The following is a 17,394-nucleotide window of genomic DNA, read 5'->3' on the forward strand; positions in this document are numbered from 1 at the left end:
TACTCTTTCACTGGCTCTCCACAGCAGAGGCAGATGCATTCTGAGATACATACTCTGATTACAGGACATCTCTCTCATCCCCTTGCCCAAAAAATGGCAGTGACTTAACAACTTTACCAACTTACAGTTTGGTTTGCCCTCTGCCAACTTGATCTCAAATTCCTGTTTCCTTGCTGGGTTTCTGCTACCTAGCTTTGTTTCAATTTACCAAGGTCCGTCTTGCTTGCAGGGCCCTACACATGCTGTTTCATCATCCTTGAATGTGTTTCTCCCATGCTTCACACGATTTCCTCATTTTAATGCTTCAACATAATTCCCAAGTGAGACATTCTTAGCCCTAACTCATTAGATCTTCCCTGTCACTTCCTATCTGAACCTCCTTATGCTTTTCTATAACACTTAGCATTTATAATCACTCCTTTATTTCTCCACCTTTGCTATCCAAGCCTAAACTTCCCAAGTCTACGAATTTCATTTTATTAACCGATGAGCCTGGAACTCAGCACAGTGTGTGACAAATACCAGGCTTTCACAGTAAATGTGTTCAATAAGTACATGAATGAGTCTTCGAAGAATCACAAAGTCCCCTCCACCTTAACTGCTCTGGTCAAGAATTCAGTAACTTCCAACAGCCTTCCCACCTGGCTGCTCTGTCTTCTTCACCTTGTCTGTAGAGAACAGATGGGGGAGTCTTCCATTTCTGCCTGCTCTCTGTGAACCTCTTCAGTGTTACCAACATGTCTGGCACACTTCAGCATGGCCAGCTCCCAGAACAACAGGTGCTAATGAACATGCTGACTGGAGGGGCTCCCAGCTCTGGAAGAAACAGGATATGAACAGGAAGAGACTTGTCGCAATGATGGAGGCGGCTAATCTACGGCAAAGAGGCAAACAAGTGGCTTCAGCTTCCAGGAACCTTTATGATCTCCATTTCTGTGCTCTTTTTAAAATTTATTTTTATTAATTTATGTTTTACATTCCAATCCCAGTTCCTCTCCCTCGTCTCCTCCCACTCCCCCCTCTCTCTCCTCAACCTCCCATCTGCTCCTTGGAGAGGGTAAGGCCTCCCCTAGGAAATCTACTAAGTCTGTCCCATCATCTCACTGAGGTAGGACCAAGGCATCTCTCCACCCCACACACCCCTATGTCTAGGCTGGGAAAGGTATCTCTCCATATCAAATGGGCTCCACTAAGTCAGTTTGTGTGTTAGTGTTAGATCTTGGACCCACTGCCAGTGGCCTCATATATTGTTCCGGTCACACCATTGTCACCTATATTAAGGGAATCTAGTTTGGTCTTAAGCAAGTTCCCCATTTGTTAGACCTGAGTAAAAAAAAAAAAAAAAATCAGTAGTACTCATCATATATACAGATGACAAATGGGCTGAGAAGGAAATCAGAGAAACATCACCCTTTACAATAGCCACAAATAACATAAAATATCATGGGGTAACTCTAACCAAACAAGTGAAAGACCTGTATGACAAGAACTTCACGTCTTTAAAAAAATAAAAAGAAAGAAAGAAAGAAATTAAAGAAGATATCAGAAAATGGAAAGATCCTCCATGCTCTTGGATAGATAGGATCAACGTAGTCAAAAGGACAGTCACACTAAAAGTAATCTACAGATTCAATGCAATCCCCCATCAAAATTCCAACACAATTCTTTACTTTATTTGGAAAAACAAAAAACCCAGGATAGCCAAAACAATCCTGCACAATAAAGGATCAACTGAGGGTATTTGTGTGCTCTTTTAAGGAGGGTGAAAAAGTTTCTTACAATTTATCACACTTGTTTAGCAAGGGATAAAGAAACACTGTTAGGTGTTGTGAGATAAGATACTGACAAGAAAAAGTGTTTAGCTAGTAAACTGAATTCTGTTAGACAATAGTGAATAAAAGCATTCCCATCTTCAAAACAAACCAAGGGAGTCTTAAAATAGCACATGTAAGCCAAACAATGAAGATGCTAAGACCCTACCTATCCTTGGCTCTCTCAATTCAAATCCTGCCCCATCAACTTAAACACAAATAAGACTTCATCTACCCAGAGTGGAGTATAGTGGCATACATCTGTAATCACTGCACCCAGGAGGCAGAGACTAGAGCACTGCTATAAATTCAAGGGCAGCCTGTACTATGTAGGTGAATCCCAGGCCAGTCAAGGCTTTATAGTGACACTCTGTCTCAAAGGACAAGAAAGAAGAGAGAAAAAAGATGGAAGGGGGCAGGGGGAAAAAAGAGAGAAAAGAATGTCTCTACCCCAATTCTATGTTGAGCAAGGACTCTGTTTTGAAGGCCATTTAATCTACGTATTATTGAGACATAAAGAAGTCCAAGACCTTGACCCTTTAAATATGTGCAAGGATCTGGCATCCTAGGACTATAGTTAATATGCTTCATGGAAGCAAAAGAAATCTAATGCTGTCTGAGGATTTAGCCCGCTTGATCTTGAGGCTCTTCAGTGCCTTAGAGTCCTGTAGCTCATCTGACTGGTGCCAAGAGGATTAGCTTAGCTCCACCCCATGGGGAGAGGATTAATCTTCATGGTCAGAAAATGTGATGTTAAGCTGAAAGAGGCTAAAGTGTAAACTGGGTGGGCCCACCAGCAGTCCCTGGTGAAATCAATTACATGGGTGTCTTAGAAGAAAGTTCAGTTCAAAGAAGTCAAGGACAGGGTGTGTCAAAGTGGGCTTTGCGTCCCAGTGGCTTCAGCTGTTTGTTCAGCGTTTTATATGTTTATCTTCCTGTTAGACACAGTTATTGAGTCATCTCTGTTAAATGGCTATTGAGGATAAGGAACAGCTCTGCAAATCCACCATACGGAAGAGACAGGCCGTTCATCCTCTATGACCCTACATTCTACAGACAAAACAAATGTGTTCCCTCCCTTCTCACTTTGTGAACAAGATACTCAGTGCATGTATCAGAACAAGAACCATCAAGCAAAAGAAAGGAAAAAAACCTGTGGTGTTCATTACATTTTTAAAACTGTTTAATATTGGTGCAAACTGAAAGTAAAGTGTCTGTTTACCTGAAAGTACTGCCAAGCCTCCATACCATTGATGGTGAATGTATGTTGTTACCAGTGTTAAGAGTAATTATGTTAATCAAATAATTACATCATCCTTCTAACTTCTGGAAAGAGTAGGTGAAAATACATTACTCTGTAAAGTATATGTTCATGGAATACTGTTTGGGCTTCCATAGAAATTGTTCGAGCCATGACACACGTCATCAACCAAGGCATGGCAATGTACTGGGGCACCTCGAGATGGAGCGCAATGGAGATCATGGTGAGCTAACTTCTAGTTATAGCTGAGTATATAGCTGAGCTATTATAACTATATATTATTTAATAACTGCTGAGCATCATAGCATTATTTTTTAGATACCCTGTTTAAGTTGCAATATCTTCTGCAGACCTTTCTCACAATACCATTGTGAGAATTGGAATTCTAAGATCCGTTCCATTGTTAGGTAGATAGCTGTTGGGGCTGGAGCCCAACAGCTTAGAACAAACACAAGGATCCAGAGCTCTAATACGAATCATGTTTTAGCATGTTCTTTGATGGCAAATGGGCAGAGAATTTCCAGGCTAATGAGATATGGAAATAGAGTATTCTAGCTTTCTTACAATAAGCTTATTGGTAACTATTCTGCTTATACCACGCCACTTATTTATCTGAGTGTTTAGTCTGGTTTTAGTTCTTTAAGAACCTAACCATATTCAAACTTCTTTACAATAGTCCATAATTCAAGCTTTGACTAATTTGTCACAGGCTTTACTCAGTCTGACCCTCCCAAAGAATAAGGATTTCCCACATTTGGTACCTTTCATGGTGAAAATTATGACCATAACTTTGCACATGTTTGGCTTATTTCCTTGCTCCTTATTTACTCCACTGAAATGAACATCCCCATGGGAATGAATCGAATGGAGCTCCAGTGCTCATTGGCATAAACTCAGTTACAATCTCTTCTGTCCCTAGGAAGCCTATTCTGTTGCACGACAGTTCAACATGATCCCACCGGTCTGTGAGCAAGCTGAGTACCATCTTTTCCAGAGAGAGAAGGTGGAGGTCCAGCTGCCAGAGCTCTACCATAAAATAGGTAATCTTCAAAATCACATCTGATCATTCCTCACAATATAAGAATTAGTGATTGGGGGGGGGGGGTGTTAGGAAAATGCTTTCCCAAATGTCCCTAATTAATGTGATAGAGAAATGACAAGAACTATGCATCTCAGAGATTGTGGTAGAATCAGGTGGGTTCACAGTTAGTCTACAAGGTACTGTGATGACAATCATAGACTTGTAAATTGACTGTCACATACACACTCAGCAGGGGTTCAGAAAAGGTGCACACAAAGAAGAGCCAGTGGATAAACTTGACTTGCACAGGTGCTTGCTCCAGCATAAACATGCATTTATCTGTGAGTAGACTGAGTTCAAAAGCATATAGATAGCCATGAGCCTCTGGTAAGACAGAAGGAATCCAACAACAATCAACAAGTCAGGGCAATTTGATTGTGTGGAAGCAGTGCCTGGGGCGGGGACATAGACACAATACAAACACGAGGAATTTTAGATATTAGAAACATTAACAAGCCCCATATTTTGGCTTATATGCCAAAGCAGTTTCCAGAGATGACTTTTTTTCTAAAAATGATTGTCAAATGCTGGATTAAAACCAATACAATAGCTGATGCTGTTTCTGTCACACACCAGGCACTTGCTGGGAGGCAGCTGTGCCCCTGCTAAGTGCCAGGTACTATCAGGCACTGGTGGATAAGTGAAGCACTCACTCTCTTTGCAAGTCGAAGCTCTTATCTCTCAGTAGATGAATTGTGGCCATGAACAGGTCATGAATATGTCATATTTTCGGGTTCACTTATGGCTCACTCCCAGGAACAGATAGTACATGTGTAATTGGTTTATAAAAGAAGGAGGCACAATATGTAAGTCCTAAGTTGTAATGGAAAGACGGATGCTGGTGTGAACTCATATATCTGGCCAGCTTTCCTCCAGAACTGACGGAGCTGTTTAAACACACCCTCACTTTTGGTCCCACTTGGCAAAAGCAATTTTCTGTGATTGTGTGTTTTTGTTGTTTTTCCCCCATAGGGGTTGGTGCAATGACATGGTCTCCGCTTGCCTGTGGAATTATTTCAGGAAAATATGGAAATGGGGTGCCAGAAAGTTCTAGAGCTTCACTGAAGGTATTTTTCTCAACTTCTAGAAAAGAGTCCCGGGGAGAGTAGAAGGGCAGAAGATGGATTAGGAGCAGAACAGTGGCCCAGGGCTTGCCAGCTTAAGCACACTGTGGCCTTGGGCAGCCATGGACTCTGGCCCTCTTAGCCCTGCCCAGGTCTCTGCTGCTGGCGATGGATCAGTCAATCCTTCATAATCTGCCTGCACAGAGAATTCTTCTCTGAGGATGGAAAGAAAAGTGTGCAATGACCTGCTTGACTTGCAGACTCAAATCCCCTCATTTTTACTTATTCTTATATTAAAGGGGGAATTTCATTCCTTGTCTGGAAGTGACAAAATTTTAAATCCCTTTTCTATGTAAGAGGATTTAGTTTTCCTTTTCTTGAGAAAACAAAACTTAACCCATAAGGGCTAAATCCATTTGAAGCAAACAACTGTAGCTGGGTATGGCTTGAGGTTGACTGACATTTCCTACTGCCTTTGGGAAAAGGGTAAAGAAAGAGGGCCTCAGGAGACAGAAAGTGCACACATCATCACCAGCCTCCACTCTGACCAATGGGTGTTTTTTATTTTATTTAAGTCAGTATGTATTGTAGAACATGGTGGGTTTCTTGATGGCATTTTTGTTCAGTTGTATCATATACTTTGACCACATTCACTCCTCATCGCCTAGTCCCAGCTTAGACCCCTTCCTGATGATTAGCTTACTGGGGAGTACTACAAATATCATTCCTTATTGACAACAAGGTGTCTGTACTTTAAAAGCTTGAGAGAATGTACAACATTAGGATCAAAAATTACTCTGCAATGTCAAGGGAAAGAACACAGGAATCTTAAAAAATGCAGACAAGCCAAAGTCATCTTAACAAGAAGCATATGCCAGGCTCTAGCCTCCATTAGCACTGAATCAGCAGAACAGCCTAAGCCAAGCCCAACCCTTTACCAGTTTAGCTGGCAGTAGTGGGGGGGTGGAGGGACGGACACAGAGGGGACAGGACAACTAACCACCAACACTTCCCTAACTAGAACCTTCTCAAGGCTCTAGGCCTTTCTGTCTACATGAGTTGAGCGTTTAGCCTGTTTGTTCTCTGAAGTCACAAGACAGAAATATCCCCAAAGCATGCTGACATGACAGTGTTCTCATTGCTAATTATCCCAAAGCACAGTTATCTCAGAATATTTAATGAGATCTTGTTCCTGAAAACTGAAGGTCGTTCAGAACAAATTCTAAACAAGTCCATAAAGCAAAACTAAAGGCATCTTAGGCAAGGGTGCAAAAAAAAAAAAAAAAAAAGAGGAAGGCAAGAAGAGCATGCAAGGAAAGGAAATTCTGAGAATTGAGCTTTTACTGAGAACCTACTATATGCCAAGCAGTGAGCTAGGAGTTAACTTTTACTTCCTTTAATCTTCACCATGAGAAATGAATACAATCCAATCAGTTGTGGCTAAGTTAAGTTGCTGTGCAGACATTCCTCAACTTATGATGGGGTAATGCCCAGATAAACACATTATAAACTCAAAATGTCCTGTCAAAAATGCACTTAATATGGCTAACCTACTGAATATCATAGCTTAGCCTAGCCTTATCTTGAAAACAGAAAAAAAAACCCATCTAATACAAATCCTTTTTATACTAAAGAGTTTACTGTCTCATGCACTTTATTAGATGTTGGACTGGAAGAGAAAAACAGAGGTTGTATAGAACAACTTTTGCATATCAGTACGAAAATCCTAAGTCAAACAATTGTAAGCTGGAGACCATCTGTATATTCTTCCATAGGCTTTCCAAAATATTCAAAGCACTTCACAAATGTGGGCTATTTGTTTTCAGAGTAATCCTGCAAGAGGCAGGCTTCTGCCGGATGCAGAAACTGAAGCTCAAGGACATTAAGCAATGTTAAGACCATAAACTCCTAATAGATAAAGCTGACTTGAGAACCCGGCCATCTGTTTCCTTTCACACCCAGGTCTTTAAGGGAAGCAGTAGTTTTTCTGTATCTGGATCACATGACTATGCAGCCTCTCTCACTGTTTGATAAAAAGTTCACACAGAGATGGAAAACAACCAAAAATGCACTAACAAAAGTAGGAAAGGGATGGGGAGAACATACAAAATGTCTGACTGTGGCTAAGTTCAAAAGTAACTGGGGAAATGTTTGGTTGGCTTTCATGAAGTCAACCAAGTAGACACTCCTGGAACATTATCAGGAAATGCTTAGAACATGTCCAAGACAATGGTTTGGAAAGTGCCAGGCTGCAGACTGCAACGAACTCTCCAGGCTTTGCACTATCAACCAAGTGTTTTCAGAGCAACATGCCTCTTCTTGGGAAAGCCACTTAAGCAGAACTATCAAAGTGAAAACTGAAAATAAACATAAAAGAAGCAAATGGAAGGGCATCCTCAGGACTACATTATAGTGCTAATAGAAAAATTAGAGACAAGTAGAAGGATACATCGGCAACTTTTAACACAGCCCTTCAAATGGTTCATATAACACTGTCTGTTGTTACTATCACTGAAATGCTAATATTTTGTGCTTGCTATATTGAACTACAATTGAAAAATAAATCTTTTTTTTTTTTTTTTTTTTAATGACTCTCCAGGTCTCTTGCAGTAAACAAGATTAGCCAGGGAATTTTCTGAGCAGCCTCTTCTGGCTGGCCCCATCCCTTTAACAATGACTTGTAACTCCATGTCATCAACTCTAACAGATGTTCCACGGGATCTGTTAAGCCAAATTGAATCTACTCACATACCTTTCTGCTCAAACTTAACTCTCCTTTAGATCAGCAATGCTTCTGCCCAAGATCTAGCCATCCTGATCAGATGTCATAGTGTTACCTCACATTCCAGCCTGTTCATCCTCACCCTGCCTATCAAAGCTCCAAATCCTCCAGACCACATCCTGCCACTCAGGTCCACCTCTGCACAGCCCTGATGTAGGCCTTCATCTTTCCTTGCAGGTTTACTGCAGGAGTGAACTTGGATGCTTTAATTTCCTCCCTGTTCTCAACAATCCACCCTTATGGTCAATTATCTTTCTAAAAGACCATATCATAATCCATTTTAAAATGTTTTCATGACTTCATAAATCCCAAAGCCTCTTGGTATCTAAATCAAGTCTATTTCTCATTCTTGCCTCTATTATACCATGTTATTTCATTCTCATGTGGTTTTCCCATATTATCCTCAAGAACAAAGCCTGTAGCTTAATAAAGTTATGGAGTTATTTGCACTTTCCTCTATTTTTCAATCAACACTTCTTATAGAGGCTTGGAGTTCTCTGGCTGCCAGTGACACACCTCAAATGGGAACCACCTCATTCTAAAAACTCTGTTGTCACAAAGACAAACCTTGAGGATGTGGTAGTGCATGGCTCAGTAGAGATCTGTCCATGGACTTGAACATGATTAGTCCTCTGTCTTCTCCACTTATCTCGAATAGGGATATGCCATTTTCTTCCACTGTGCATGAATCTTGCCAATAAAGCTGGGGACAGGAAAACTGGTAGCCATATCCCTAAGAGAATGTATCCTAGAAGAAAAGAGATCTTTGATTTACTAGCTTCAGAGCAGAAAAGAGTGGCCAAAGCTAGGCAATGTCTAACCTGTGACACCAGAAAACAATAGCCGAAATTAAAAAAAAAAAAAAAAAACCACTTTGCTTGGCTCAGCCATACACTATTTTGTTGGAGTATTTTCCATAAAGAAGGTGCTACAAACATGGCTCCTGGAGAAATCATTGAAGCAGGAAGGTCAGCTACAAAACACTTGAGTTCCTAGATATTGACTGGTGGACGTTTTCTTTTGAAGATTTACTTATGTATTATGTATACAGTGTTCTGTTTGCATGTATGCCTGCAGACCAGAAGAGGGCACCAGATCTCATTACAGATGGTTGTGAGCCATCATGTGGTTGCTGAGAATTGAACTCAGGACCTCTGGAAGAATAGCCAGTGCTCTTAACCTCTGAGCCAACTCTCCATCCCCATGATTTGTGGATGTTTTTAAGACAGAAACTAAATTTCTCCAACCCATCACAGAGCCTGAAACAATTCAATAAATGCTGACTGAGTGAATGTGATAACCCAAAACATAAGAAAAAATGATTAGTACTTTGGCAAATATTACTGTTGGCCACTGGGGATACAGAGACCAATAGGATAACCCTGATGTTCAAAAAGTACCTCAGGGACTTTCCACAGAGGCACACAAGTTAAGGCGAACATTATGGAACAACAGAATCCACAGCACTGTGCCATCCACAGATTGGCAAACATATACACTATCAATCTTCCTACAAAACCTGGGGTCACTTCCATAATTAATACTTTAATTATATTTCATCTCTTTCCACTATTAACATTTTCCCATTTGAAACAAAGTTAAAGATGTTTACTTACAAAAACAAAACCAGTTTCCTTTGGTATTAGGAAAGCAGTATAAATATTTTTTTTTATCCTAACTCCCTACACAGTCCACTGATTACGGCAACAGTGAGAAACGTATAGTACTGAGAGTCAGAAGAGAAAGATGTTGTGAGTGGGGACGCACACACACTGCTGTGCATATGTGGCAGTCAGAAGACAACCTCAGGTGTCAATCTTCACCTCCCATCTTATGAGATAGGATTTCTTTTTTGTTACTCATTCCCATATACATCAGGCTAGCTGACCCATGAGGCTCTGGGCTCTGGAACTCCCTTGTCTCTGCCACCCATATCACTGCAGAATGCTGGAATTACAGGCACATGCATCATCCCCATTGTTGCATGGGTGCTGGGCACCCGAGCTCAGGTCTTCAGTCTTGTGCAGCAAGCACTGGACTCACTGAGTCATCTCACCAGACCAATGCTGGTTATTTCTAGGAGTTTTCCAATATGGTTGATGTATGTACATCACACACACACACACACACACACACACACATTGTACATTCCAATCTTAAGGAAAATAATTTATTACATATATTTCAAAAATAGAATAGTTTTATAAAACATAAATCAAGCATTCTTAATATTCATGATATATGTTGATATCTCAAGAACTCTGCTTTTTATTTCCCTGATGGATTTTTTTTACAATTTTATTTAAATTAAAAATAATCTTATTTTACATACCAATCCCAGTTTCCTCTCTCCTGTCCTCCCATTCTGTCCACCAACCCTGCCATCCCATCCCACATCTACTCTCCAGGGAGGCTGAGGCCTTCCACGGGGGATCTTCAAAGTCTGTCACATCATTTGGGGCAGGACCTAGGCCCTCCCCCATGTATCTAGGCTGAGAAAGTAACCCTCCACTAGGGATAAATACTGATTCCACTGCCAGAGGTCCTATAGACTTCCCAGGTCCCCCACATTCAGGGAGCCTGAAGAACTCTACCTTTTAAAAACTTCAAAAGCATTTGTCTATTATTTCTCACTTTGTATTTGAATCACACAGAGATATTGCTTCCCTTAAAGATCATGAAATTTAAGTAAGGATTAATAATATTTTCCCACTTTGGATATCTACAACTGTTCAGGGGTGTCTCACATAGGCAGAGCCCTGGTTCAAGAAGGCTTCCTGGGCCCTAATCATGAGCTCATTATTCACAGCCATCCACCCTATCACCACTGGCAACAGCTGTCATAAGTTCAAGTACTCTTCCTCTGAAAGAATCAGAGACTTCCCAAGGCTGAAGCTGGGAAAGCCTTGGCCATTTCTCCAAGCACAGTCCCAAATGGGTAGCCAGAACATAAGCCTTTGATATCTAGGAGCAGACAGAACTGGGGCGGCTTGCCCTTCTCTTTTTCACATCTGTAAAAATTATTCCAAAAATCACAATAAAACATAATGTGCTTATCCTTTTCTTTGGAACTTCTTAGAGTGATGAAAAAAAATAACTTAATGAAACAAAAGCCAGCAGCCCATTGAAATCATTTGGGAAGAGTGCCTATGGCCAACTGCCCATTGCAGCACTTCCTGCTGCCTCTGGGAAGGTTCCCATCCAGGGCTACAAGGAAAAGAGGAAGGTTCTTAACAGACACTCAACTCCTTCCCTTCAGCTATTGCTGGCTAATACTAGCCTTATATAGTGGAGAATTAGTCCCCATCTCCTGTAAGAGCAGAGTCTTCTGCAAAGTAAGACAATGAAAAATTCTCAAAGACTTTTCATATTTGGGAAAGTAAATTCACTCAATAGCCTACAAGTCATAGTCAATCTTTCCCCATGTTTTAAAGAGTAGTTTCCTGGGCAGTCTTTTAAACACTTACTCCATTGATTCTAATTTATGGCATTAAAACCAACCACAATAGGAAGTCAACACAAAGTCCCCAAAATAATAATAATAATAATAATAATAATGTAATTATTATAATTATCAAATTATTATGTTAAGCAACTGAAGAGGTGGTCCAGTGATTACAAACACTTGCTACTCTTGCAGAGAACCTAAGTTCAGTTCCCAGAACCCATGTTGAGTAGCTCAGAACTGCCTGGTTCTCCAGCTCTTAAGGATCTAACATCCTCTTACAGCCTCAAAGGGCATCTGCACACATGTGCACATATACATAAATGAGATACTTTAAAAGAACAATGAGGTTAGGAATGGAATAAGGCAAAAGAGATGACAGTTATAACAATAATGCAAAACAGTGATCTTCAGGGAGCAGAAAGCTCTCCTAAAAGAAAGTTGTTGGGGGGGGGGGGTTCCACATGAGTTCAGATACCCTTGGAGCTAGAGTTATAGGTGACTGTAAACTCCTGATGTGGGTGCTGGAAGTCAAACTCATGTCCTCTGAGAGAGCAGAAGATGGCTCTTAACTGATGAGCCCTCTCTACAGCCTCACCCTGATCTTCTTATATTTTATTGAATTAACAGTTTTTGACATCACACCCATACAAGACACTACTGCTCACATGTTATTGTTATTCCCAGTGCTACCAGTGGTTGAAGGAAAGAATTGTAAGTGAAGAAGGGAGAAAGCAGCAAAACAAGCTAAAAGACCTTTCTCCGATTGCTGAGCGCCTGGGATGCACACTACCTCAGTTGGCTGTGGGTAAGAGAATTACTAGGGGAAGGCAGAGCTGGGTCTGGATTGGGGATAACTTTCACTGAGATGATTAAAGATATACTTTGCTATAGCTGACCCACACCCTGCCATAGTAGCACTTTGACTGTGGGGGCAGGCTGATCTCAGGAGCATCAATTTCTGGTATATGCAGCAGAAAGTGAGTTATTCAGTTTCCCAGAATATTCTGTATGCTACGACTTTGTTTCTTCCCTTATAAGACGGTTGCATAAGAACACATCAGTGAAAATACACAGAGAAAGAGAAAGAAAAAACAAAAAACAAAGAGGATAGAGAGACAGACCTGGGAGGGAAAATGAGAAAATGTATTCTATAAAGAAACATTAATAAAAAATTTAAAAGAAAATACACACATATTCAAGTGTCTGAAGTGAACTGTGTCATTACACAATGACACCCATTTCTATTGGCGCAAGTTCCTTCCCCTGCTGACACTGAGCCAAGGTTGGTAAGAGGTTGGGAAATAGGGCTACAAAGAGGCCCTTGGCTCCTGCCATACTGAAAGCAGATACTGCAAGGGCAGCTTCCCCTGGAAACTTTTCAACAGCCATGAAAATTGTTCTTCTCATGCTGTGTAGTCCGTGAAAGGTCATGGCCACCCAAAGTCCACACGCACTGGCACTGTCCAATAAAACATAATGGGAAGTCCTTATTTCATTGCAAATTTGCCAATGGCCATATTAAGAAAGCAAAACAGACACTGAGAAGATGGCTCAGTGGTTCCGAGTGTTCGCTGCTCTTCCAGAGGACCAGAGCACTCATGTCTGGCAATTCACAACCTCTAGCTCCAGAGAACCCAACACCCCCTTCTGGCCTCCACAGGCACCTAAAGACATACGGCATGCACACACACACACACACACACACACACACACCTTAATATTTTAAAAGTAAAACAGAAAGAAATGAAGTTAATATTAATAAACCATCTTATTTAACACAATGTATTCCCATTTTGACATATAAAATATTAATGAAGTTTTAAAAATACTCTTTCAGCCTGTTTTCAAAACACAGCATATATTTTACATAGGAAGCACCTTCAGCCTGAACATGGGCTCAATAGTCACACATAATTAGTGATCCCTGAATTGGATACAAAAGCATTCAGACTTGCAGGGGATAGGGGAGTGCCAGACTGTGTTATATACCCTTCACACTCATTGTCTTACCTTCTTAGGTTCAGAACAATCCTTTGAGGTACACGCTATGAGGAAACCTGTCTCACAAATGTCACTGGATAATTTACAATTGGCTTGGTAACTGAGAAAGGAATAAAATAGGCATTAATTCCTATTTTCCAAGGGAGGAAAATCCTAATAAGAAACAGCAGTAAATCGGATACACTGACCCAGAGGGATAAACAGCCCAGGGTAAGACCTGTGCAAATAAGTAATAGAGTATTTGTTGGTAGTTTGGCTCTGCTGTGGTTAGAAATTTAAAATTCACAGCAAACAGTACTAGTGAAACAGATATGAAGGTTGGAGGGATGGTAGTGCCAAGGCTAACAACCTGAATCTGAGCTACATCTCCAGAAGCCATAGAGTATATTTACCTAGAACTAAACATCCTAGGCTTGAGGTTTTCTTAACACCCACAAGAAAAAAATATATTTTCTTATTGTAAATAAGATTTTAGGTGGTAACATAAATTGAGTATATTTGGTCCCCCATACCCACAAAGACAACCAACCATTTGCATTATATTAGGCATTCTATGTAATATGGAGATGATTTAAAGAAGACAGAATGTGTATGCAAATATTGTACCATTTTATATAACAGAATTGAGTGTGCCTGCATAGCCGGGAAGATGGAACCAATTCCCACAAATACCAAAATGATGATATTAAACTCTGAAAGAAACAGAAGAATATTATCTTCTTAGAAAGGAAACCTTTTAAAAATTTAGAGTTCTCTGGATATTAGATATTCATGATGTACCCTTTCTACAGAGCTTGTGTTTAAATTGATACATGCTGTCTTTTCCTCCCTTTCTCCCTTCTATGCCCTAAACTACTCCTTTGGAGTCAAAAGACCTATTCACAGAGGTAGCATGTCAGATATCCTGCATATCATATTAAATATATGATTCATAACAGCAGCAAAATTAGTTATGAAGTATTAACAAAAATGCTCTTATTTGGGAGGAACTGTATGAAAGGGTTGCAGCATTAGGAAGGTTGAGACCCACTTTCTTAGATATTTTTCTTGCCTGTCATCTTCTTGCTTTACAGACAAGTAGTTGTTTTTATCCACAGAAATCTCAGCCCCAAAAGGAATGATGTCCAACTCACTGTCTTTGATCTTCAAGGACAGAGTGGGACTCGGGGAGAGAAGGGGAGGCTCCCAACAGGAAACAGACCGCTGGGATAGCATTGTGCTCCCAGGTCACGCTTGTGCAGGAATCAGCACTCAGCTCACTGGCAGCTAACAGGCACCAAGATGTGCTTGCCAGCCATACCCAGTTAGACAGGCTGATTATGAAGAATCAGCTGCAGGTACCCACTCCATGGATTGGCCAGCTCTGCAAAGCAGGTTCTCTTAGCCCTGCAGCCCTTGGAGGAATCTGGTGTTGCTGAAACAGGTTCATTGCTTTGCACTGCACTTCCACTGGTTGCAAAAGGAATTCTAAATGCAAAGGGAAAGAAAAAAGTGGGAGAGAGAACCCAATATGACCACCTGAAGGATCCAGGGATTTCCTCAAGGGCCCAGTCCTGGAAACAGCTTAGAGGGCCTTGAATAAAAGGAGGCAGATGTGCTGGAGATGAATCAATCATCTATGCTCATGTTTCTCCAGCAAACATTTAATAAGAGTGCCCCAGGTATGGAGTGGGATCCAATTCAAGATAGCCATATCCCACAGCATAATGGGCAAGTTAAGTAAGTTAATAGATATGAGTACAGGGTTCATAGTTTTGAGGAGGATATGGGGCTAGGGGATTAATGTGCTGGGCACACAAGCCAGCCTGGATTTCAGAATTGGCTTTCTGAAGAAGGCAGGGCCACTGAGCTTCAGAGGAAGAGATGTTAATAAGCCAAAGGAAAAGTGTGGGCAAAAGTGGATTCCAGACAAAAAAGGCTCCCAGAGAGAAATCACTGATGTTTAGGATAAGGAGATTAACAAAGGCAGTGTTCCTGAAGCACAGAGTCCAGGCTGGGAACCTTGAAGCTAGAGAGGAAGAATCAAAACTAAGATTTGCCAGGGTAAGAAATGCATGTCATCTTAAAGGAAAGTGATCTGTCAGGTACAAGTTGAAGTCAGAAAAGTGATACTAGAGACGCTGAGGCTAGGAGCACAGGATCTGTATTAAGGGAGGGGAAGCCCAAGCAAAAGGTAGGAAAACCAGTGATTCCAGGGAGAGCTCCCGAGGGCTGAACGAGGACTGTGGCAGCAGAAGAGGGAGAGCAGTGATCTTCAAGTGTCTACACAACAAAATATTATGAAACAAAGGAAGTATACACCGCCACAACACGGAAGCAACTAGAGAACATGTGCACGCCAAATGAAGGAAATCAAATACAAAAGGCAATGTCTTTATTCTATTTAAATAAAATATTCGGGAATACTGACCTAAAAACAAGCAGTAAGTGATTGCCTAGGGTTGAAGTAGGACTAGGTATCAATTAATGCCTGTAGGCATCTGGAATTTTGTAACAGTGATGGGAAAATTCTACTAAAACTGAATTTAAAATAGTAATGGTTACACTCTAAAATTGCTGAGGGCTAGTAAACTTTTTTTTTTTTAAAGGTAGTTAGTGTACACTTTAAAACAGATAAAATTCTTTTTGATATGTAATTTCTACCTCAATAAAGCTTTTTTCTCCCCTTCCCCTTAAAAGTTTAAATTCCCAGGCTGAAATATAATTCAGTTGGCAGAGTATTCGGCTAACGTTCGTGAAATCTGAGTTTGTCTCAATACTACAAAAACCCTGGATGGTAGCACATGCCTCCTATCCCAGGATTCAGGAGGTAGGGGCAGTGAATCAGAAGTTCAGGGTCATCCTTAAGCTGCAAATAAATTTCTAGGCCAGCTTGGAAAAACAATGTTATCCAGTAAGTACTTAGAAGCTGGTCTTCTAAGTAAAAAATCTTTTGTGAGGCATAGAAATGGTTCGTCACAAGTCCCCCTCACATAACTCTGTAACATGCTAAGGATGAGAACCAATGGGCTAGAGAAACTGGAGGAAGAAACAATTAGATATGGAATTTAAAAGGAAAGGTAGAATCAGCAAAAGACAGTCCTTAAAGATCCTACATCTCTAGACTGAGAGGACCAAGATGCTGACATTGAGCCAAAAGAGACTGGCAAAGTGAGGTGTTGAATGGTGGTAGGGCCGGCAGGAACAGGTGGTTCCATGCTAGGAGATTGACTGTAACAAGGGTGGTTCCTGAGGGCCTGTAATTCCAACACTCTCAAGAAGGCAGTAAAACAAGTTCAAGGAAAGTTGGAGGTCAGCCTGGGCTACATGAGGCCCTGTATCAAAAAACAAATAAACTAAATAGCCCACCAACAGCACCAAAAGAGAGTAGACCTTATGCCATTTGATAACCAAGGGCCAGAGAAGTTGATCAAGCTGGCGAAGGTCCAATGGCAAGATGGCAAATAAGGGGACATGTGAGGTACCAAACCATGAGATTCTATGGTTCTTTGCAAAACATGCCACTAGCCCCAAGCAGAAAACACAGGCTCAGTTTTGATGGGATTTGCTAAAGCAGAGGAAGGACTGGGGCTTTGAGAGTTGGTTAAAAAAAAAAAAAAAAGCAACTGAGATAATCAATACAAAGGTTGACTGATGAGAAAAAGTGACACCATGTATAAGACAGTAAGGGGACCTGGCACGAACAAGAATCCAATGTAATTAGTTGGTGAGCAGTGCTGGCTTTTTCAGGACCACTGTATTCTGAAGATGGGTAGCTAGTCATATTGAACTCTGGTACTTGGAGCAAAATATAAGAAAGCCAGAGAGAGCCACAAACCTACTATTCAAATGCCTGGATTGATTGTATTAAACTTCTGAATATGAGGGGTGCAGTCCCAGTTTTAAATCCCAGAGAACACTGTGTGTACTGTATCCTACACAAGCTTGTGTGTGTGTGTGTGTGTGC

At 40.9% G+C, this 17,394-nt stretch overlaps 1 protein-coding gene across 3 annotated transcripts in view; it reads left to right on the plus strand.

Moving 5' to 3' along the window:
* The window catches only part of Kcnab1 (potassium voltage-gated channel subfamily A regulatory beta subunit 1), a 387,027-nt gene that overhangs the window by 369,312 nt on the left and 321 nt on the right, over positions 1 to 17,394 (plus strand). For all 3 annotated transcript variants that reach the window (XM_051198954.1, XM_051198956.1, XM_051198957.1), the window contains exons 9-12: positions 3,210 to 3,295; positions 3,992 to 4,112; positions 5,126 to 5,220; positions 12,132 to 12,252. In XM_051198954.1, coding sequence (XP_051054911.1) covers positions 3,210 to 3,295; positions 3,992 to 4,112; positions 5,126 to 5,220; positions 12,132 to 12,252 — 423 coding nt within the window. The remainder of the gene's footprint in view (positions 1 to 3,209; positions 3,296 to 3,991; positions 4,113 to 5,125; positions 5,221 to 12,131; positions 12,253 to 17,394) is intronic.

The sequence above is a fragment of the Phodopus roborovskii genome, unplaced genomic scaffold, assembly GCF_943737965.1.
Source record: "Phodopus roborovskii unplaced genomic scaffold, PHOROB, whole genome shotgun sequence".
NCBI lineage: Eukaryota > Metazoa > Chordata > Mammalia > Rodentia > Cricetidae > Phodopus > Phodopus roborovskii.